This window comes from Pieris rapae, chromosome 7 (genome assembly GCF_905147795.1).
Source record: "Pieris rapae chromosome 7, ilPieRapa1.1, whole genome shotgun sequence".
NCBI classification, from domain to species: domain Eukaryota; kingdom Metazoa; phylum Arthropoda; class Insecta; order Lepidoptera; family Pieridae; genus Pieris; species Pieris rapae.
Window position 1 is genome coordinate 3,032,036 of NC_059515.1, and position 23,990 is coordinate 3,056,025.

A 23,990-nucleotide genomic window follows, 5' to 3' on the forward strand; every position below is an offset into this window, starting at 1 on the left:
TCTAATTTATATAGACTATAGAGTGAGACGCAAAACAAGCTACTGATACCACAGACATCTATAGACTACTAATCTCTTAAGGGGGCTACCACCTACAAAATATAAAATATGTATTTACTTAAATCAGTTTCTCTTTGGAAAATTGTCTATGGTTTCCGATCGCGGCAGCGCTGGGTACGTGTGTTAGTGATAAAAATATTTTAAGGTTTTTACTATTATTTAATAACAATTTTGTCATCAGGAGGAAGCAAAAACGATCCTGGCTTCTCAAGGATAAACGTTTTGGTTGATTTGCTACAGTACACTAGGTAAATATTTAACGATTTTTCCATGCACATAGGTTCCACGTCAAATGTGTTGGAAGAAGGTGACACGTATTATCACAAATTCACGATTCCGGGTGCCGATCTTGTAAGAATATTAATTATTCTAAACATCTTGTTATGCTTTAAATCCTTATAGGATTACCATAACTTTTATGTCAAGTTACTTGTTAATTCTATTATTTTCGCCGTAAATACTTATTAGAAACATGCAGAAATGTTTCAACTCACATGTACCTATTATTATTCCACTAAGCTTAATAACCGGCTTTTTTGAGTTGCAGCTTCATTACCACTTACTTTCCGAGAATATAAAATTAAGAACTATTAAGTGTATTCCCTAATATTCTGTTAGAAAAAAGTTTTTTTATAAACTTAATAAGTTAAGCTTTCTACAGATTTATACCTTCAGTTTGTATTTTATACAACAAAATATATAATTTTTATACCAGTACAGAAAACTCGAAGTAAGCAAAAATTAATATTACACAAATTTCTACATGTTAGTTACATTCTTAGTAATAAATGCAGTAATTATTTTGTTTGTAATTTGGTTATCAAATAACCACAAATTACATCAATATAAAATATTGCTGTTTATAGAGCCTAGATAAAAATTATATTATGTGTAGTATAAAATAAATGCCAAGAATTACTTAAACTCCAGTCCCTTGAGAAATTCACGTAATTATAGCAATTCTGAAATTATTGATGTTGTGTACTTCAGTAACTTACTTATTACATACAATATATAAATATTATACAGTTTCTATATTCAATAGGTTAAGAATCACAGCTACTTGTCATCCAGTACATGAATATTAATATAATTTTTTATGTATGTAAATGTCTTGATATAGTTAGATAGTTTAGTACTAATTTCTCATATCGAAAATAAAACGATTAAATTCATCTACAGAGTACTGTTGTCCTAATGCGTAGGGTACTACATACAGTAATGGCAAGTGAATTTTTTAAATATTAGTATTAACACTCACTCAGTCAGTGAAAGGAAATTGATGGCGTGTGTCAGGCACCAAAAGTTGATCACCTACTTTTATATTCAACTACTACTTTTACTATTTAAAATACTAAAATCTGAGTCCAAGACCAAAGGTTTATATTCTTTTACTATATTTAGATATATAATTTTACTAGTTAATCAAATTGACCTTTAATGATTATTTCATTGTTATCTTAAAAAGTAAATTTCTTTTACTAATACAATTTACTTGTGTCCTTGAACATTGTATAATGTAAATTACATAAAGAAACAAATTATAATCATTTATTTGAACAATTGTTCAATAAATGTGTTAGTTGGACTGCAAACAAAAATTATACATTTTAAAATTTTTGTATTACTATTTTAGTACTGTAACGACTTGGCGCGAATAAGGACTGCTGGAGGAGACGAAAATGATGCATCAGCAATCCATGATGGTTGGAGATATGATTCCCGTACACTCTGAACTACCCGTGCATAACAATGAAAACATGAACAATGTAGCTTACGAGAACAGCAGTTCTCCAGCTTATGACGATCTTTTTCCGGCTTTGCCTCACTCACAACCCCCTGTCCAACGTAGCATTCAACAGGTTACTAACAAACTTCGTGTTGGATCTACACTCCATACCCAGGTAAATACCACTATACTACTACAATTACAATAATTTCATGTCTATATTTCTCCTGTAAATTCATTTCATACTATTTTTTAACAGTATATATATATAGCACATTACATTATAGGTATTCCATGTACCCTATGAAGAGAGGAAACTGGATAATGCCAATACTTTTGGTGAAGGCGAGTCATTAAGGACATGCCAGTCAATCACCAAGGACACTGGGGCTCACATTGAGATATCTACCAGCAAGGATGGAAGTCTTACTTTTCTCATTACAGGAAAACATAGTGCTGTGCTTGATGCAAGGCGTCTCATTTTGACGCACTTTCAACAACAGGTATACAAATTAATGATTAAATCCCATAGTAAAATTAGGTCCTATTGAATGCAATACAGTACAAATTGTTATTGAAATATTAATTTTTATTAATTTTTTAATTAATCCACTACAGGCAAGCAAGCAAATCAACATTCCTAAAGAACATTACCGCTGGATTTTGGGCAAGCAAGGACAAAAGCTGAAGGAGTTGGAGAAATTGACCGCAACCAAGATTAATGTACCCAGTATTTCAGACAACAGCGAAATTATTACTATTACTGGTACTAAGGAAGGTATTGAGAAGGCAGAACATGAGATTCGAGTGTGCTCTGAGGAACAGGTATATATTAAAATATTACAGTATTTTTTCATCTAGTATAAATTTTAATGATTTAGAATATGTTTAAAAAAATATATAAATATTAATTTTATTCATTACTTATTTTGCAACTTTGTCACACTGATAAGCAGTAATATAAAAATAGACAAACTTATGTTTATTTAACAACATGTGATACATACATAAACAAATGTTGTTCATTATGTCTTCTGTGAATAAAAAAAGTTAATGTAATATGAAATTTCAGTCACGTAAGGCGTTGGAGCGCATCACCGTGCCCAAGATATACCATCCCTTCATCCAAGGGCCATTTGGTGAGCGCTCAGCGGCACTCAGTGCTGAGACCGGCGCTCGCATTCACATTCCGCCTGCCTCTACTCAAAGCGATGAGATTGTTGTAGCTGGAGAGAAGACTGGTGTACTTGCTGCTAAAGCTCAGATCGAACAGATTTATGAGGAAATGGTTAGTACATTATAAATTTTTTTGGGATCACTGCACCCTATTTATAGGAGAATTAGATATTCATTTCAAATTGATTTCCTAAAAATCAAACCCGGGATAGAATAATACATGAATGACATGACATGTTTTAAATGAAATTACTAAAGATTAATTTTATTTAAAAAATATACTGTTTTTAATTTGTCATATTTACTTACATATATTAGCAGAAGAAATGTTCGACTGTACGCGTAGAAGTGCCTAAATCCCAGCATAAATATGTTATTGGTGCTCGTGGGACGACGATTCAAGAAATTTTGAAGGAGACCGGTGTGTCCGTTGAAATGCCACCTCCAGATTCTCCCACAGGAACAATCACACTTCACGGCCCTCACAATAAGATTGGATTGGGTAAGATTAATGATAATTTTGTTTAATTAGGTCACCCATTAATTGTGATAATTGTTCTGGTTTCAAATTAAGCTGTCTATACATTATTTAGACTATTATGTTATAGAATATCTTTTTTATGTTTTACATGGCTTTATATTAACATGTATTTTATTTCAGCTCTGTCCAAAGTATGCGAAAAGGCGAATTCCGTTAAAACAGCAACAGTTGATGCACCAACATGGATACATAAGTACATTATTGGTAAAAATGGATCGAACATTAAGAAAATCACTCAGGACTTCTCTAAGGTAAAAATTATTTCTGTGACCTTTATTGAAATGTTATCACTAACATTCATATATAACATTGGTATTATAAATATTCGCACTATGAAGACGTAAACGCCTATTGACGTCACGTACAAAGTATTTGTATCAACTTAAGGCTAGTCATTTTGTTCTATAAATTTTGGCTATAGTGATCGAACACGTGACGTCCTCTAATAATAAACATTTTTAAATTAAATTCTCAATAACATAGTGAGTGTTCGATTTAAAATAATAATTATACTAGAAGTTTTCTTGAAATATTCTAAGAATTGACCAAACATACAACTTTTTATATATATAGGTATGTCCAAAGTTGGCTAAAACTTACTTATTTAATTGTAATTAAACGTATCAGTTGTTTATGTGAGAAGTCGCAAATGTATTAAGCAATGTGATGATTCTGTAGGTACATGTTGACATCACACACTCGGAAGACAAAGTTAAAATTGATGGTCCCCCAGAAGAAGTTGAACGAGCTCAAGTGGAATTAGATGCGTTTGTCAAGAATTTACTAGCGACACTTACTTATGTTGAACTCACTGTTGACCCTAAGTTCTTCAAACACATCATCGGAAAAAGCGGAGCAAACAGTAAGTTTTTGATGCTTGCAATTTATAGGTTCAGCATATATTTCATATAATTTATTGCTTATAGTCAATATGTTCTCTGATAATTTAAATTTCCAAAAAAAAATTTAAAAACTATGTTCTTAAGTTTTCTATTAAAATAGTAGACATTGTGGATAAAAATTATACACAAAGTTTTTTTTTTGAGATAATACATAAATGAATGTTATAAAATTAATATTAATAAAACAAAATCCCGTGAACTCTATAAGTTTTTCGTTATACCAATTGCAGAGCATTCAAAAATATATTTTCTTTCTTACAGTTAACAGACTGAAAGATGAGACTGGTGTAGTTATTAATATTATTGAGAACGAAGGTACCAATGTGATTCGCATTGAGGGCAGTCACCATGGGGTGGCCGAAGCCGAGAGGGAGTTAAGAGATATGGTTAATAAGCTGGAAAATGAAAGGACCAAGGAAGTTTATGTCGACCATAGGTATATCAAATCGCTGATTGGTGTAAGAGGCGACAAGATTAAGGAAATTCGTGAGAAATTTGAACGCGTCCTAATATCTCTACCAGACCAGGGACAAAAGAGGAGTCCGATCAAACTTAGAGGACCTCAGGAAGACATTGAAAAGTGTGAGAAATACTTGCATAAGCTTATGAAAGAGATTGCCGAGTCGTCTTACGTACAAGAAGTGCCTATATTCAAACAGTTCCACAAATTTATCATCGGAAAGGGTGGGGCAAATCTGAGAAAAATCCGGGATGAAACTCAAACTGCTATCGACTTGCCGGCGGAAGGTGATGACAGCGATGTTATAACGGTGCGGGGTAAAAGGGAAAATGTTGAGGAAGCCGTAAAAAGAATTCAACAGATTCATAATGAGAAAGCAAATATTGTGACCGAAGAAGTGACCATTCCACCCAAGTACTATAACTCGCTTATCGGTGCAGGAGGAAAACTAATTCATTCAATTATGGAAGAATGTGGCGGTGTTCTCATCAAGTTCCCACCGGCTGAGAGTGATAGTGACAAGGTATACCTATAATTGTGTTAGCTTTTGTATCGCAAATTGAAATAGGCTCGTAGGGAAGGAGTTTGAAAGTATTTTACTGAAATACTTTTCCATACCACTTTATATGTCCAAACCAAGTTAGAACTGACGAAAATAATTTTGTTTGAGCCAGTAAACAATGTTGGTGATTCATTTAATAAACCTTTAGTAGCGCAACCACGATAATTAATTTAATGTCATTAAGTTTAGATAATATTAAATTATTTATTTACATTATTAGGTTATAATCAAAGGCCCAGTCGAAGACGTGGAGAAAGCGAAGCAACAATTACTTGCGCACGCGTCGGAACGCGAGCTGACGTCACACACGGCCACCGTGCGGGCTAAGTCCGAACATCACAAGTTCCTGATTGGCAAGAGCGGGGCAAATATTAAGAAAATCCGCGAACTTACCGGCGCTCGCATCATATTCCCCACTGAAAAGGATGAGGATAAGGAGGCCATTTTCATTATTGGTAAGAAATATTCGCCTTTCAATTTTTCTATTAATGTTTAACCTTAGAAAGGCCGGCAACGCACTCGCGAGCCATCTGCCGTTGAGAGTGTACATGAGCGGCGGTGTCACTTAACATCCGATTTGCCTCCTGCACGTTTGCCCCTTGTTATATAAAAAAATAAAAAGAAATAGTGCAGCTATTTTGTCAAATAAACTGGCAAATCATTCCCGATATCTAGTTTTTGCTTTAAGTTTTCGCTCTCCGTTCTCGATTAGACTAACCGAAAAATCCTATTCCATAATATGGCACAATGTGGCTTAATAGTGGAAGTAATGATAACGATACGAAAGGAAATGCTTCGGTGGTTTGACCATGTAGAACGGACTAAATGAAAAGCGGTTAACAATTAGCATTGGCGTACCTGGATAAAATCCAGGAGGTATTAGAGAAACTATAGGTCGAAAGTTCCCATAACTAACGAGTATGCATGGTGCATGTTATTCAAGTGTATGGAGCGACAGAGAGGTATATAGATAGGTCACGATATAATGGTGAAGATATAAGTAAATAAAAAAATGCTGAATGAAACAGATACAATAATGTATCTGTAATCCTTTGTGAGGTAAGACGATGGTAACTGAAAAATATTTTGTTGAAAATATGTACAAACATCGAAACATAATTACTTAAATATTAGTTTACATTGTAGTTATCAAGGCATTATCTGTTTCCTTTTGTGTTATGGGTTATCATAAATGTTATGTAATATCTGTCAATACTTGTGTACACATAACCCCAATAAATTTAAATCTGACTATAAAATCATACAAACTTGCATTATTTTGTTTATATAGCAATGCTCAGTGTTTTGATAATAAAATTGATTAATATGTTTTACGCGTAGATAAAACATTTTTTGCTTTCATATAGCTTTGATATATATATAAACTTAATTATTTAGATATATTATCTAGTTCTAGCCATGGAAATTCGAGCCCTCCCGACATGACTAACATCTATCTACAAATTTTAGCTTTATGTAGAAAGTGCAAATAAATTTAACAAATGATCGATACTCTTAACTCTTAAGAGACTACAAAGTTTAGTTTTGATATTATAATACGATTTTAAAATCGCTTACACCTGATTTTTCATGATAGGAGATTGAAATTGCTTTAAAATTTAATCTAGGTCGCGAAGATCAAGTGGAGGCTGCCCGAAAACAGCTAGAAACCGCAGTAGCGGAGATCAGCAACGTATCAGAGGGAGAAATGTCAGTGGACCCTCGTCATCACAGGCACTTTGTGGCAAGGCGTGGTGAAGTCCTCAGGCGTATTGCTGATGAGTGCGGTGGCGTTCAAATTTCATTCCCGCGACAGGGCGTGGCAAGTGACCGCGTTGTTCTTAAGGGGCCTAAGGAATGCATCGAAGCTGCTAAAATACGGATCAACGAAATAATCGAAGATTTAGAAGCTAAGGTTGGTTTTTTCTGAGGAAATAAATTGAGTCGTCGTGCCCGTTCCAATATTGAAACTGATAATGCAATTTGATAATTGGCAAAATTAAATATTGCCAATTAATCTTGTATTGGTCTTTTCATTCTTTTCATCATGGTAATTTATATTGAGAGTTAATACCCCAGCACTGGCTTTTAGAATTCAGAATTTATGTCTGAGTTAAAGTAATTAATTGGTAGATTTAAGTACATATAATATCCAAATTTGTGTAAAAAGTCTAGAACATAAAAAAAAGACTATATTTTCATTAGCTGTTAAGTACTTTAATACCAGATCTCGAAGTTCTTGTGAGATGTGAGCCTTAAATATCTTATGAAAATCATTTTTGTATATTGAATGTCTGTTTTCCAACTTATTTCAAACGATTTCCATTTAAATTATCCGCTTAGATGATAACATACTTTTCTTAATTTTAATCCTTGCTTCGATTCGATTCCCTTTGATATTCTTCCATTAATTCTTTGATGAATTTCCACAGATAACAATCGAATGCGTCATTCCACAAAAGCATCACAGAACAGTGATGGGTGCTCGCGGTGCTAAAGTCAAGGACATCACTGCAGAGTTCGATGTTCAGATAAAGTTCCCTGAGAGAGATACGACAGAAGGAGCAGACATTCCAGTGCGAGGTGAAGAGGGATCGGAACCGGGACCAAATGACACTATCAGGATAACCGGACGACCCAAGAATTGTGAGGATGCTAAGAAAGCTCTTCTCGACCAGGTATATTTTATTCAAAATATAGGTTATAATTTGAATAAAGTATTGTTCTTAAGTTCCTAACTTATTAAAAATGTAGTATAAGCCACAAATTCATTTATTTATATCCATCGATCTTTAAAAAAAAAAAATAACGTCAAATGCGCCTTCAATCTTCATAACTATGGCTCGTTGATATTATGCCTTGTAATAATATATTTCTAATTGCAGGTTCCTATAACTATTGACGTCGAAGTGCCAAATGACCTGCATAGACTACTTGCTGGTCAGAAACGAAGAGACTTGATGCAGACATATGATGTCCACATCCTCATGCCGCCTAATGATGAGATCACCGATATCGTTAAGGTAATTATTTTTATCCATATCGACTATAAGCTATGCAGCTAGCATTTTATTGACTTTTATGTGCCTAAGAATAAGATGCTGTTCAAGTATTACGTAAGTAAGTATTTCACACATTACCCACATAATGTATATGCTTGAAAAAGAAATGCATTTTCTAGGATTTCTACAAAAAATAATATGTTTATGTATGTATATTATTTTTGGGAGCTTCTCTTACTTTTGCTGACAGGAGGAAGGGGGAATAAATTGCTGTGAATCTGCTTACCTTACTTGAATAGCCCCTAAGCAATATGCTTGCATTGAAGGTACTAGAACCTTTTTACCCCAACATACAAGAAGTATAGTATATTTGATAGTGTTTCATATAAAAATCTATGTTAGATTAAATTTCGTAATGATTATAGGTGACTGGAACACCAACTAATGTTGAAAAAGCCAAACAAGCTCTCACGGAGAAAATAACTGATATGGAGAAAGAAAAGGAAGATAGACTGCTCAGGTAATTCATGTACAACTTTCTTTTGAGACACCTGTTATTATCATTATTATTCCTACTTGATGATTTACTTTACTTTGAATATTTGCTTTTTTTTAAAAGAGTACCGAGAGCTTTTTACGCCGGCTTTTTCTCTCGGCCAACACCCTCTGTCTTCTTTGCCGATGAGTAGGGATGCCAACAGGCTAGAATTTCATGACGTGGAATAAGTGATACCATGATGATCCTATGTTCCAAAATAAACGTTTTTTATTTTGTGTTTTAGGCTGTGTGACTTGAAAATAAACATTTTATTTTTGTCGTAAACTTAAAATTAATCTTACTTTAGAAAGATTATGCTATGGATTTATAAAAAATAATAAAAATAATAATGGGTTAAAAAATAAAAAAATAGCGTAACCTTTATTTAAAGTTGTCTGTGACTTTAAAAAATTAGTTACCCTCTGACCCAGGAGTATAAAAATCAAATTGGTTAACAACTAATTGAGTTATTTGATTAATAAATTTAAAATTACTATATTTTTTTAGATCATTTGAGCTGAAATTCCAAGTAGACCCTGAATACCATCCCCTAGTGATAGGAAAGGGTGGTTCAGTGATAACAAAGATTCGCACTGACTATGGAGTACAAATTAACTTGCCTAAGCGTGGAGAGCCGGATGACAACATTATTACCATTCAAGGGTATGAAGACAAAGCACACCAAGCTAAGGAAGCCATCATGGCTATTGTTCATCAACTTGTAAGTTAATTTATAATTTATATTGAATAAAAATTATATTAAAAATATAATAGAAAATTATAACAGTCATTATTAACAAACACAAATGATAAAATTAAAAACAATGTCAAAGAATAATTTTAGCAACCTAAAATAATTTGACTTTAATTGTTTCAATCACATACAAAAGTTGTTTTCAATCTATTGTTTGTGGTTTTTGAACAAAGTTTATTTTAATATGTGGTGCATATTCTTAGTGCCTAGTAAGGGGTTAATAGATTTAGAGTGCATTCACTCCAACACAGTGTATTTAGCAAACAACTAATTTTTTAAATAGTAATTAGTAACGATTTACGTTTAACAAATATATCGAATTTTGTTACTCTCTTTAACTTGCTTTATAAATTCACTCACAATCAATAAAAAATAAAAAATCTTAAGCAATATCATCCAAACCTGTCTTATAAATAGTAAAATAATACTAAGTGTTATGTAGAAATTATTGTATTTGTCCAATGTAAGAAACTACCTTCTTAACCTACCTTCTAAACTAACTTCTATAAAACATGTTTTTGTATTGGATAGACATAGAATTAACATGCCAAGTTAGTTTAAAAACATCCATCTGCTTTTCAGGATAACCAACACAGGGAGGAGGTTGACATCGATCCACGAGTCCACAGACGCCTTATAGGTCTCCGAGGCAAGAACATCCGTCGCATCATGGATGACTTCAAGGTTGACATCCGTTTCCCGAAGCAGGGCGATGATAGCATCGTCGTCATAACTGGGGATGAAGATAATGTCCTTGATGCTAAGGATCATCTCCTTAACCTTGCTGAAGAATATGTAAGTGGAATGTGGTATTTGATGCTCAGTGCTAAGTATCATTCCTGTCAAATACCATATTGAATCATACTTCTTGCTAAATCTAGATTTAGATTTCACCCATTTTTTTTTATGTTACTTTATTAACAGATAACATAGGCATTTCCTTAGATGGATGATTCTTATCTAGTTGAATATTAGTGCAGACACATTCTAAACTTATGTTTAATTTCTGCTTTTAAAACACAGCCTTCTGTAATCTGTAAGAATTATTCATTCATAATTAATTAATTATACAAATAAAAATACTTATAAATAATTACTATTTAATGTATTAAACACCTAACTAACATATAATTTATATGAACAGCTGCAAGACGTCGCAGACCGATACCAGAGACCCGCTGCTCCGTCTTTAGCTGACTTCGGTGAAGTGCTCGAGAACGCATCTACTGCAAACGTGAATACCAACAACCCTCCCTCTACCGGTTTCGTAGTTAAGGGTGGGCCTTGGGAACAACGCGCGCCCGATACGGCCTCTACACACGAATTCCCGACAATGCCCGGTGGGCCCAAGGCCACTGCCACGCCTTCGAGCGCCCCACCCGCCTGGGGACCACGCCGCTAATTACATTTATTGCCATCCACACATTAAGCCCAACCGACCTTTCTTTTAGAATTTGACTATTCAATACATTTTGATGTCTTAACTTTGAGTCTTGAGGACTGTCTTTATTTTTAGGGAAAAATAGGACAGGTTTTCGAAGATTTAAGTTCAAAAATAGTACATACATACATCATCTACAAGGTGATTCTACTATCTATCTATCTATCTCTATCTACTTCTCTGGAGAATTAAATTAATTTAATAAATAAACAGGTCCCTCGAATGCGACTTCTGGTTTTACAAATATCAGATTGGACTAATAAAAAGGTGGATCATATAAAAATGGGTTATTGTACTGGATGGCACTGTCTATATCACTTGACCATTTAATATTCTATCAGATTACTGCGATCTTCTTAAGTCTCAACTATGCTTGATTTATAGTATAAAATTAAAATCATAATGAGAATGAAGAAACATACAGTTTTTGTTAAGGATTTCTGTTGCATAATACCTGTGAGGTGTTGACACAGGGTACTTAAAATAACACCTAAGCAGAATTTAGAAACAAACGAAAAAGATACGTTTTAAACGTAATCGTTATATTGTTATTTTTTTATTTAAATGTTCTTTTTATTCATAAATATGTTAACTGCTTAGTTAAGTTAACAAAACATTCTGTTTTAGTTTTTATTTTATGAATTTTCTTCGATGTTGCAGTAATCTGTTTGGCACGATGTTTAACTTTCCGATACATTAAGTTTTAGAGCCAAATCACGCCATAGCGGTTTTTTTTTAAGTTTAAATATGCCATTATTTAAAACATTTATCATATGTTTGATTCATATTTAAAGCATAATAATTTTTATTTTAATATATAATGAAGTTATATTATAATGTTATATTATGATGAATAATAATAATTAGTGCAACACTCATTAAAACACCATATCAATGTGGTTAAATGTAAATTTATGCGAGACTTAATTGCTGCAAAATAGAGTAGTTGGTTATATGTAACCACATAATGTGGATATACAATATATTAAACAATATTTGTCATGTACTTATTGGGCGAAAATGTAATGGAAAATAATATTATAATTACTATTATTGATTGATATAATATTTTTTTATGTTTTTAGAGTGATACCTACAACAATGGATTGAATAAATCATAAGACAAGAATTAATATTTTTACAAGTAATTTGTACATAGTTGATAATTGTGTTTGAATATTAATAAAAACTTTTACATAATAAAAAATATGCGTTTTAATAAACATTCAATGATGAATTAATGACAAGTGGAGTTGCCATCTGGTACCTATTAACATTAAGCATCGTAAATATGTATGTTTTACTAGTACTTTTAAGAAAATCAAAAAGTAAGAGTATTTGGCTCGTTTTGTGATAAGGTACATTGTATGGAAGAATGAGGCACTCAATTTTCACCTGGAGCCTTAAAAACATAGTTGTGATGTTGATGATGTTCCAAAATCTAATAGCATTTTTTCGTATTACCTATAAAACTGGAATGTATTGAATTCAAAAGAACGATACTTTTGTTTGAGGTTTCGGTTAAAGTTTTGAATATAAAAAAAATATTTTTAATAATTCATCAATCACAATAATATATTATGATTTAGTATATATGTTTAATTATTGAATAAAGAAACTTATTTTCATGTACATATTTTAAAAGTAAAGTTTTCGAGTGCTATATATACTCGTACTTAATTGAAACATTTTTTAACGTTTCCGTCAAAATCGTCGTGTTATGTTGGCTTTAAATAGGTGTTTTTTTCTGGTTGTAGCTCTTTCTGCCATGGTTATCCTTGCAACGACGTCTGGACTCTGGAGTCATTGATCATTATGCTCCCAAGGTACTTGAACTTGCTCCGAGGTGTTATCGTTCAATTTGATATGGGTTGTTTTTGACGCAACCAGGGTTTTTTTTCGCGGTGTTTAATTTTATTCCCGCTTTGTTAAAGGTGGTGTTCATAATATTACTAACTAAGTCTTCTATTTTTTTCCGTTTCAGCTATGGCAGCTATATCATCTCCGAACCTGATGAATTGTATATTCACTCCAATAAAAAAAAATATAATTATCTATGCTTAATACTTGACAACTGACAAGCCACACTGCCGACTGCCGAGGGTACTATTTTTGTTGGGTATTACTTATATACTATAAGTAAATGAATTTTATGTTTTATTGAATATTTATTATTAAAAATATATTTTAGTCATGTATAATTTATTTTTAGTTAACATCATTCAATACAATCGAATGTTCTGAAACGTATCTAATATCATGCCGGGAAAAATGAGGAAAGTGTAAGTGTATGAAAAAGAATATTTTGTATTCAAATATAACCCAATTACTGAGTATAATGGGGTAAATAGAAAACGTAATGTTTTTCACAATATTCAAAATAAAATATTTACTTTTTGCAGAGATGGTTCTCCTAGATTCCACAAATTATTTATATACACTGGATTTATAATTTTATTGTTCTATACAGGAAATATTGGTCCATTTTATTTCAGATCACTAAATATTCCATTCTCTACAAATGCTCATGCTCGCATTGCATATAATGTCATTAATGTTGACAAAGAATTAAAAAGTGTAAGTAGAAGTTTAACTGTTGAAGATAGTAACCTTATTATGTGAGTATATTATTTTTTCTTATTTATTTACATACTAAAATTTTAATTGTAATTCTTAATATTGTATTAAAAGTGGAAAATTACAAGTATAGTTAATGACCAAACAGCTTCTTTAAGTAAAGATCAAGCAAGCAATAAATATGACTATAAGGAATATGGAAGTATCTATATATTGTTTTTCAGAAATTTTGAAGGAGACGACTACAAATTTTTAAGACTTTCAGTGAATGGATTGCTCCAAAATTTAAGTTTAGTTACCAAAACCATAAGTTTGTTTAGTTTGTAAAAAGTAAAAAAAACATGCCAGAACATTCTCCAGCTCCCAGTCCAGCGCGATCAGTTTATGGTTTTTCTATGTATTTATTTAGTAAAACATTGCTTGCAGTGTATTTGATTTGGGCCATAGTTCCTAATGAGTATTTTCATTACATGTATATTTATTATATACCACAAAAATTTTGGTCAACAGCTGTACCCATACAATGTTTAGTTGCATTGACATTATTTGCTTTTCTAATCTATCCCAGTTCTAATCTTATGTTAGCATTTACATGTGATAGTATAAACTCTATTTGGGATAAGTTTAGTTGTAAAAGTAATAAAATTAGCAAATATCAGACTTCTATTCAGCCTGTTTGTATTTGTAAGACAAATGAAAAATGTAAAAAAAAATATTTTTCTACAATACCTAAAGATTTTGATGAAAATACTGTACCACAACTGTATGATTTAGATATCCGTTATGTTTGTAAGAAGTTGTATTTGAATAGAAATAAAAATATTTAAATGTTGTCTTTTAGTTTCCTTATACCATAGAGCAGACACCTGGTGTTGTTGTGATGTGTTTATAGGCAGTGGCAAGATTATTTCTTTGCTATATCTAAAACACATTTTCATTATTCCTGGTGGTTAGCATTCTATTGCTATAGATAGAAAGGTCTAGGGAAATTAACTGTGGTACACTGGGCATGATAAGTTATAAATTAAAGTGGTCATAACTTTATGAGTAATGTAAAAAAATCGGTCACAGCTGGGCCATGTTATTTAAATTTGAACCCTTAGTAACATTTTTTATCACAATTTGTTATAATTACACTAGCACTTGAGAGGTTACAGATGTCATCAGCAGTATATACTGAATAAATACTGATACAATACTAGCATATTTTTTTTTGTTAAAACTGCTGTCACCTATAAGACATAATTCTAAGAATAAAACTATAATCTGGATCTCAATGTTAATATATTTTATAAGGATAAAACAACACTTCCCATGATTAGTACAAAATGAAATAAAATACATTGTTAGTTTTTACATAGGAAAGATATAGTTAAAAGACTTAAAAATGAATTTTTACTACTATATAAGGCTTAAAAATTGAGATAAACTTTGAATACTTTGACTGAAATTATGTAAGCCACTTTTAGTATCCACAATGCCAAACTTAGAGAATTAAGAATATTATTGGCAGACCAAAAGAGATTTTCCAACAGTGCATAGGTCATTAAACCTTAGTATTTATTAAGTGAAATATGAAATAGAAGCTGTAAGAAAATCTGCAGTTAGACTAGCCGCTACATCTTATATGTATACCAATATATTATGACTAAGACTTTAACATGAGATGTTCCAGCATACAAGTTCCACTGCACACATGCTGCAAATATTCAGCATACATCCAAATATAAATTATTAAAGTATATTTTAGATAGTAATTTTTATATATTTTGTACAATAAAATACAGTTAAGTACAACTTGTAGCAAAGATATTAAAGAGAGTAATATTTATCTAAAGTGTTAAAGCTAACGTGTGTGTACGCTCGAGGCATATTTACACATCACACACGCATGGCAACAACACACCATGTGCTCAACACTATAGTACATAATAATTATTTTATTACTTATATAGAATAAAAGGACATGCCAAAGCTGAACTTCACCACTTTACAATAATTTCAATGCATGATTAGCCAATGAACATGCCTGTACTCGACTAGCAATTTGCTAATAAATAATACATTGATCGCTTAATATCACAGCTAATTATGCTTTGAAAATTATAGACTTGTCTAATTTTCACTAATGTAGTGTTAAGAAGAAAATTTGAATAAATTTATATTACAATATCATGTCTTTTCATATGAAAATTTTAAATTACATTACCAAAAATTAAACAGTGCTTTGCATTATAAATAAATGTGCATTCTTATTATTTAATTGACTAAACAAATTTGTTGCCTGCAGATCTGGTATAATATTTTAAATATCGAAAGTTAATATCTTATAAGAGAAATTTTAATTTTATCTATAGAAAAAAAGTTAAATCCAAATTTTAAAACATTAGTATGACAAATCCCTTCGAATCCACCTTGTTTTCATAAAAATCATTCCAAAGATTAAGTCTCCGTAACACATTTCACCAGCACTCCTCATTTGGGACAAATTATGAGTAAGGATTGAAGAGAAGTATCAACAAGCACTTCACGAGTGTGCATTACTGTTGACATGTGGCTTCTTTTCTTGAGTATCCGGTGTGCGTTGGCCATCACGCCTTGGAGGCATGCGCTCATTAATGGCATCCAAGCCTTTGGCCTCAGCAAACGAGGTGATCTTATGATTTGGTGAAAAGCCCTGCAGTGCATTCTTCAGGGAAGTTTTACCTCCAGAAAGGGCACCCAAGGGTAATGCACCAGTGGGTGTTAGTCCTTTTAGTTGTAAAACAGACTCACTCTCTTCACGTAGCACAGAGAATACATGAGCCATCTTACCAATGGCTCTTATCTTATTGCGAATGACCTCTTTCCTGAGATTAGCTTCCTCCAAAGCATCTTCACCTTCTGTCATAAGTTCATCATCAGAACAAATATTTAATACATTCACCAACATTTCAGTCACTTTCTCACCAACAAAAGGAAGTGACCATGTAAAAACATCCATGAAGTTTGGTAACCAGTAAGGATGGGGTGAGCAGTTAAATTGCCTGATGTTCATAACATTATTTTCATATTTAAGAACTGCAGCCTTGTTGTTGTATACATCCAAATAGTTAGGAGCTGAGAAAATAGTGATAAGACTGGGGAATCCAGTTGTTTGACTTTTACGATACATTCGATATCCTGCATCTTGAGCCTCATGCGCTCGAATAATGGATAATAAATTATTTCTTTGCAGAAAATCACAACATGCAGCATAGCTGTAGAAGTATGAACAGCCTCTTACAGAGTTGTGTGAGAAATGTTCTGCATTTTTCTCATTACCAAAATCCTCCAATGGATCTGACCACAGTAGATCACACATAGCTCCATAAGCAGGAGGCTCTTTGAATCTATCTAGTTTACGAATATCATCTAAACTGCTTATTTCTGGAGATAGACCCCCATGGACACACAGGAACTGCTGGTTCATAAGTGCAGCTAAAGGTAGGCAATCAAATGCATCCATACATGCATCATATACTTTTTCAGAGTATTTGATCTTGCATTCTTGTTTGAAAGTAAAATATTCTGTCAAGTGTCGGCATTCGTGATTACCGCGTAATAGAAATAAGGTCTTCGGATAGCAAATTTTCAAAGCCCATAGGTAGAGTACACATTCTATACTGAAGTAACCTCTGTCGACATAATCACCTAAGAATAAATACTTGGTGCATGAAGGAGAACCTCCAACTTCGAACAATTTCATCAAATCGTAAAACTGCCCATGGACGTCTCCACATACGGTGACCGGGGAATCAATTTCGATCATGGTTTTTTCTGAACGAAGAAGGGTGGCACCATCTTGGATAATTCGTAGAGCAGCATTTTCCTCAATCCGGCCTTCTAAAATAAAATGTTGCTTAAGTACATCTGGAAGAGGTTTGCCCGTTTTCTCATCGAATACTTCTGATACGGTGAGCTTATGGCTGGGAGGGAAAGCTACACTTTGGATCATTCGCTGCGTAGTCGAAACTTTTTCATTATTGTCACACATATTGTTGAAGTAAGAACAATTCCATAAACGCCACTATTTTCGAAATTAAAAATGGCAGATGAGAAATTAAATCCGTATTTCACAGGAGGCGAGAGAATAGTTTACTACTGCGCACTGGAAAACAATGCGCAAACTTCTGGCGAGTGGTCAATAAAAGAAACAGGGATATCGAGCGCGTTTTCACTGTATCACTGAATTCACTGAAATTAGAAATAGTAACTGGTAACATTAGTAGGGCAGCAGGGTGACCATGTGGAAAACAGACAACCTACCAAGTATTTGTTAAAAATCGGCTTCTGATAGCTAAACTGCTTTCGCTTATTTTTTGGCATAAACTGTCGTTTGATTTGCGTTACGTATTACGTAATGTTACCGACGCTTGATTCGCAGTATACTATCGACTGATAATAATTGATGGAATGAAAGATATTAGTTTCTATCAATAGCGAAAGTTAAATCTGAATAAATTTAAATAAATGCGCTATCGCATAATTCAGGTAAAAATACTTCAAATTTACGCCATTAATGCTATTGGTTACGATAAATGGTTTACGTTTTATATAGGCAAAATAATGTTTTTGTTACTACTTAATGTCTAAAAATGCCTAAGTGTATGTATCAAAATCGTTTTAGGTGTGTAATGAAGAGTACTTCTCCAAGCAAACTTCAGGAATATATGATATTGAATTATTAACATAATACAACAAAAAACACATTCAGCATTTCGTGCACATTATGAATTTGAATTAATCGCTAAATTCATGAAGTCTATATTTTTCCTCGGCAGTCGGCAGCACCCGCTGTCAAATGGGTCACTGGGCAGCAGATCTCCCCAGTCCTCAGACCGCGCACACGCTATTGGTTCGTCAGTTGTACCACCAGCATGTTTTTTTTTGTACAACAGTTAAATGTTTTATTTCTAATAAAAAATTTGGTGTAATTTGCAACGATTATAATAAAAAGAGTAAGTTATTTCAGATAACTGAAATCTAAAAAAAAACAAAATAGCAGAACAAATGTAGGGCAACTGGCGAAATATTAAATTCGAACTTGTGGAATAAAATGATGATTCGTTTTATATTTAATTGCTATAATGACCATCGTCGGATTTCAATAAAATAAATTAAACAGACTCAGTTTAATCAAATACCGATTGAATATAATAAACGTATCTTCAATGATACATACTTATATTTTTATACTTAAACGCCTCTTCTAGTATGGCTTTAAGTGGAAATTAATATTTTAGTGATGGTTGTCAGCTAACATTCATAAGATTGTTGCACTGTGGATTTAAAAACAAACAATTAATACAGCCTAGACATTATGACCACTGAAACCTTAATGCCAGTAACCGTGGTAGATAAATTTTGCATTCTCGGGTTCAAAAAATATTGTTTTTGTTACTCGTAACTAGAATGATATCTGCAGTACGTATATTAAATGCCATCGAAATGAGTTAAAAGTTTTACGATTTCAACCAAACATTAACCAATGGGGTTTTATTACTACCGGAACTAAAGGCCTATTTTTCACGTATTAAACAGTCTAATATAAGTTCACGATAACCGCTATGTTTATTCTCATTACGCTTTGCACCATCCAACGCAATGAATTATTTTTATCTTTAGCGACTATTTTTAACTCTAGGGTAATAATTGCTTTGATAAACCGTCGTTAAATATACTTTAATTACCTAGTAACCAAACAAATTATCTCGTTTGTTTAGCTCTTTATTAAACAAGCCCAAGCTATGCCGCTCGTAATACGCTAGTGTTCGTATACTTGGGGCCGTGCGTGATGTACCTAAACATTTTACTATAATCCATTTATGTATTATCTAGCTCAAATGTCTCTCAAAAGTATAAGAATTTTATTTTAAAATGCCTAACTATTAAAAAAAATCTTCGTGGTTGGGTTAAAATTAGGGTATAATAATATTTTCGATTATGAAGTTTAGGTAAATAATTACACTAAAAAAACCACTGTATAGACGCTTTAAAGTTAAGGGACTTCAAACAATACATACATATATTGGTAAAAATAATATATAAAATCTTAAAATATTACAATAACTTTTAATTACATTACAATTCATAATATTACATTGAAATAAAATTAAAAACATTACAATATAAACTGTATTTCTAGAAACATAAGTGGGTGTGTACAACATATTCGCGTTGATCATCTGTAGCTGTAGGTGTGCAGTACATCTGAACATTGTATTAACTAAATCGTAATACCTACGGTCAGTTCACAGTTACTGCTGAATCGACCGCTTTGTATTTCGGCTTACTGTGGGTGAACGGCAAGTAGCGATATTTTATCATATGCTGAAACAATAACGATTCGTTATAAATTAAGAAGATAAAAACCTAACGAACTTTTAAATGTCAGCTTAAATTATACATGTACAGTAAACGGTGCAAAACATTTAACAATATTAAATGTTTTGGCCTTATCATAGTTGTGACCTTGCAAATAAATTATGTGACTTGACATTTTTGAACATGGCTAAATATTATTTTCTATAAGTTGGCGTTATATAAGACGTTTGTTAATTAAATCAGGGTCTAAGGTTATATAAGCATAACCTTGTACCTAAATGGTGTAGAATTAATTGACAGAAAAAACTACCACTTCAAAGTGGTAAAAATATTACAGACACATTTTTCGAGAAACTAATCTTCTGTCTAGGCCTTCTCAGAAGTCTTTGAGGTTTTAACGTTGGCAATCATGTAAAATAACATTGCCAACAGTCATGTAAAATAAAATTGATCAACAAAGCCGCGTGTGAGGCTAAAGGGCATGTGTATGTAATAGTTTATTTAAAAACAAATAAATACATAATATGTAAGTAATATATAATCTGGAGCGCGTTTGCCTGAATAATGACGGTACAACTTATTTTTAAATCAGCAATTAAAGGAAATTAGTTAAATTAAACAGAGCATACCTTAATTTGCCTCTTCATTGTAATGCAGAATAAAGTTATGAAATACATCACTAATATAGGCCAGAATACTGGTATATTGAATGCATCAATAAAGGTGCAGAAGAACGCAAATATAGTACTTTTAGTTACAGATAACCAAAATTTGAACTCTGGTAATCTTCGAATAAAGGGTCGGAATTCTTCAGTTGATCTTGTTGGTAATGCTGGACCATTTTCATCATCACCTGTAAAATAAAACAATTTTTTTTTTTACCAAATACAGTGGATTTCATTTAATACAACCTTGGTTGTAGTGACCATTCAGCTATAACGACGTTAAATCTAATTCCTTTGAATTTAAAGAAAAGTACTTTAGAAAATTTTGGTGGCTATAGTGTGGCTATAGCGACTTCAGATGTAACGGCGAGTTCCGGTGTGGCGACTGTTTTTAATATATCATTTGTTTGTTACAAATGATTTACTAAAAACCTAGGATTCCTTCCTAGAGATGCAGATATTGCTACCGGATTGCCCAAGACACATAGATTTTTTCTTTCACAAACTTTTTAATCTTTTGTTTTACATTCATACTAATGGCCCAAATTCTTTAGGCGCGTGAGTTGAAATTTTTTCCGGATAAAGATGTGCAGCGTATTTGTCGGAAGGGGAGATCGAGAAAAAAAATTATCGCTATTAGTTGATGCGTTTAGTAGTTATATATTAGAATAAATTAATGGCAATTCTGTTGCATGTCTTGTGCAGTAAACTTAGATTTTTTTATTTATTTATATTATCATTAGCTATAGACAGTGTGAATATAGATAAACATAAATACATGGAGTGATTTTATACTGGAACCTGATCAGCTGCTGAGGTTTTTACTTTAGTATTAATTAATTTCCAAAGATGTTTCGATTTTGATATGTGTTTTACTATTTTTGTTAATAAATATCAGATAAGTAGGTATATAAGCATTGAAGTTTCATAGTAAACTATGGTCAGTTTTAAAGTGGTATACTGAGTTATTTTTTAATTGTACCAGTTAATAACTATGAGTGCAAATGTTTTCAATTATAAATTAATACAAAATTTTAAACATGTAAGTAACTCTAAACCATTGCCTGTTACGACTTCTGGAAATACCACTGAAATAAGAATTTCCTTAATCATCTTTATATGCGAAATCTACTGTACTTCACGAATCTATTAGTTTTATTAATAAAACTCTTAAAAGTATACAAGCTTCTGGTCTTAACTCTGTCTGAAGTTATTGATACTGTCTTATAAGTTATGCCAAAATTTCACTCTAATAATACCAGCAATTAAGCAAGAATATATAGTTTAAATAGTAGTTTGTTAATTAAGCTTCAATCACTTTCTACAATGGTTTTAAATAAACCTAAAGTAATGTGAATAAAGTGCATAGACTTTTTTAACAGTTTTGTAATTTGGTATGTAAAACTTTCACAATTATACTCAAATGCTTTTTTAACTTATGCAGAAATTAATGAAATAATAAATTTTTGCTCTTGAGTCAAATAAGAATACTCTTATTTTACTTATAGTGATTTCAATGTCGACTATGCCACAAGTTTCCCATTACGTAACTTTAATAAATAATAAATTTCCTTTTCTTATTAAATTCCCAGTTGCTCAATTAAATTACTCTTTATTTTTCAGTTAAGTTTTTCATAAATATTATTTTCAAACTATTGAGTATTGTATATTTGACACTAATCTTTATAGAAATAAATACAATAACAACTAAGGGTCAATAACTGTAACTGATAAAATAATCAGTGACTGGCACTTAATTACATACTACAGAAAAACTACTTATTGGCATGTTTTGCTATTAAAAAATCTGAATATGAGAGTTATAAGAACTACACTAACCATCAAAATCCATAGCGGGATCAATCTTTGGTGTCAGGAATGCAATGAATAAATTTAAATGATATATTCCTAAAGCATATGTAACAATATACCATCCCTGAAATAAAAATAAATCAATTATATAAACAAACAGTTGAAATTATAATACTAGCTTAAGAGAGAAGTGTCATAGTAGAAACTGCACAACATATTGGCCACAACCGAATAATAACACATACTTTGAGTGACAACAATTTGTTTCATGGTAAAAAAATAAGTTGTCATTGTTAGATGACGGGTAGCTAATTTGTTCAATTTAATTTGTCTCCAGCTATCATAGCCTACAAATTTAGGTTTATTTGTAGTACTGGAAGCAATGTTACATAGTTCATAATATGTAATATGCATATGCCTGTAACTTAAATAGAGTTGAGTGTAAACTACTTACTTGTTTTAAAAATACTCTGAGGACAAATAGTAATATCAGTAAGAAAGCTACAGTCCATCTGCTTTTTGAATGAGGAGTCCATTTATCTAATAACCCTTGATATATCTGCAATGCGATTGGACATAAACTACATTTCAGTCAAGAAAAAATTTTAAGAGTATAATATAATATAAACTTTAAAATAAACATAACCAAAATTACGAAAAGAATTAAAGACAATTAATAAACCTGTGAAATACGTGTCCATCCTTGTGATACAAAACCTCTTCTGGTATCAGAACTTAAATCACTACCGTCCATCATATTTTGATTTCGATCTTATGTGTAACAGAAATCACATTAGCTTCTAGAATCTGCGTTTAATGATTATCTTTTTACATTAAATAGAATACATATTTATTCGCCTAGAAATTCAAGACATTATAAAATACGAATTATAAACTTCAATTAGTTCAGATAAATTACATGGCATTACAGACTACAGAAAACTATAGAAAACAACAAGTACACAGAACAAGTGTACAACATAAGTACGTGCATACAACGTCAAATCCTCGAGTATTAACGTTAATGCTCTATCTAGCACACGAGATTAATGTTCTATTATTTATATTGTTGTTTTTTTTTCTTTAACACTTTTGTGTGTTATGTGTTATGTTTCGAATTACATATAATCCAAAAATAGACATAAAACAACAACGGACATTAGCAAATGACAACACTAATTATATTTGCGAAGTAGCGTAGAACACCCTGTTTACCGCTAATTCGGAGATACGTGGTTTTTCGTTTTGAAAAGCGAGTGATTCGGTTAACGAACTTTTTGAAAGTGTTTGTGGAAGCAGTGGAACTGTTTTACATACTTAGTACAAATTTTTGAGTTATATATACGTATAAGTTATTGATTTTCGTCGGAAGCTCCAGATTCCGTCGCTGCCTCTGTCGCCGAAGTGGTTATGCAGGGCATGGAAC

At 32.0% G+C, this 23,990-nt stretch overlaps 4 protein-coding genes across 8 annotated transcripts; 2 read left to right on the forward strand and 2 right to left on the reverse strand.

The window, feature by feature from the left end:
* The first annotated feature begins 86 nt into the window (after positions 1 to 86).
* On the forward strand, positions 87 to 11,967 carry LOC110992697 (vigilin). The gene is made up of 18 exons (XM_045628949.1): positions 87 to 174; positions 242 to 308; positions 1,697 to 1,964; positions 2,077 to 2,292; positions 2,408 to 2,614; positions 2,862 to 3,077; positions 3,284 to 3,467; positions 3,627 to 3,757; positions 4,185 to 4,368; positions 4,670 to 5,391; positions 5,651 to 5,885; positions 7,059 to 7,345; positions 7,863 to 8,108; positions 8,316 to 8,453; positions 8,858 to 8,952; positions 9,478 to 9,691; positions 10,307 to 10,519; positions 10,869 to 11,967. Exons 3-18 carry the CDS (start codon positions 1,743 to 1,745, stop codon positions 11,124 to 11,126), a joined length of 3,768 nt encoding a protein of 1,255 aa, XP_045484905.1. The 5' UTR covers positions 87 to 174; positions 242 to 308; positions 1,697 to 1,742; the 3' UTR covers positions 11,127 to 11,967.
* Positions 11,968 to 13,228: 1,261 nt separating this feature from the next.
* On the forward strand, positions 13,229 to 14,575 carry LOC110992704 (phosphatidylinositol N-acetylglucosaminyltransferase subunit P). 5 transcript variants are annotated; one of them, XM_045628859.1, is made up of 4 exons: positions 13,229 to 13,304; positions 13,378 to 13,447; positions 13,661 to 13,742; positions 13,967 to 14,575. In XM_045628859.1, the coding sequence occupies exon 4, from the start codon at positions 14,084 to 14,086 to the stop codon at positions 14,567 to 14,569; it is 486 nt and encodes a 161-aa protein (XP_045484815.1). In that variant the 5' UTR covers positions 13,229 to 13,304; positions 13,378 to 13,447; positions 13,661 to 13,742; positions 13,967 to 14,083; the 3' UTR covers positions 14,570 to 14,575. The 5 variants fall into 5 exon arrangements, with proteins under 5 accessions (XP_045484815.1, XP_045484812.1, XP_045484813.1 ...); XM_045628856.1 differs by having other exon boundaries at positions 13,230 to 13,304; positions 13,661 to 13,783; XM_045628857.1 differs by having other exon boundaries at positions 13,233 to 13,284; positions 13,661 to 13,783.
* Positions 14,576 to 15,009: 434 nt separating this feature from the next.
* On the reverse strand, positions 15,010 to 18,048 carry LOC110992703 (serine/threonine-protein phosphatase 2B catalytic subunit 3). The gene has a single exon (XM_022258626.2). It carries the CDS (start codon positions 17,755 to 17,757, stop codon positions 16,270 to 16,272), a length of 1,488 nt encoding a protein of 495 aa, XP_022114318.1. The 5' UTR covers positions 17,758 to 18,048; the 3' UTR covers positions 15,010 to 16,269.
* Positions 18,049 to 19,815: 1,767 nt separating this feature from the next.
* Positions 19,816 to 23,495, reverse strand: LOC110992754 (protein RER1). Its single transcript, XM_022258699.2, has 5 exons — positions 23,247 to 23,495; positions 23,019 to 23,123; positions 22,592 to 22,688; positions 20,717 to 20,940; positions 19,816 to 20,093 (listed from the first exon to the last, which is right to left on the reverse strand). The coding sequence occupies exons 1-5, from the start codon at positions 23,319 to 23,321 to the stop codon at positions 20,010 to 20,012; spliced, it is 585 nt and encodes a 194-aa protein (XP_022114391.1). The 5' UTR covers positions 23,322 to 23,495; the 3' UTR covers positions 19,816 to 20,009.
* Between the last annotated feature and the right edge of the window lie 495 nt (positions 23,496 to 23,990).

Coding starts and splice junctions, on each gene's coding strand:
- LOC110992697 (XM_045628949.1), top strand. CDS start 1,743: ATGATGCATCAGCAATCCATGATGGTTGGAGATATGATTCCCGTACAC. Junction 8,109..8,315: donor AGAAAGCTCTTCTCGACCAG/GTATATTTTATT, acceptor TTCTAATTGCAG/GTTCCTATAACTATTGACGT. Junction 8,953..9,477: donor AAGGAAGATAGACTGCTCAG/GTAATTCATGTA, acceptor ATATTTTTTTAG/ATCATTTGAGCTGAAATTCC.
- LOC110992704 (XM_045628859.1), top strand. CDS start 14,084: ATGCCAGAACATTCTCCAGCTCCCAGTCCAGCGCGATCAGTTTATGGT.
- LOC110992703 (XM_022258626.2), bottom strand. CDS start 17,757: ATGTGTGACAATAATGAAAAAGTTTCGACTACGCAGCGAATGATCCAA.
- LOC110992754 (XM_022258699.2), bottom strand. CDS start 23,321: ATGATGGACGGTAGTGATTTAAGTTCTGATACCAGAAGAGGTTTTGTA. Junction 22,689..23,018: donor TCAGAGTATTTTTAAAACAA/GTAAGTAGTTTA, acceptor TTTTTATTTCAG/GGATGGTATATTGTTACATA. Junction 20,094..20,716: donor CAATGAAGAGGCAAATTAAG/GTATGCTCTGTT, acceptor TTATTGTTTCAG/CATATGATAAAATATCGCTA.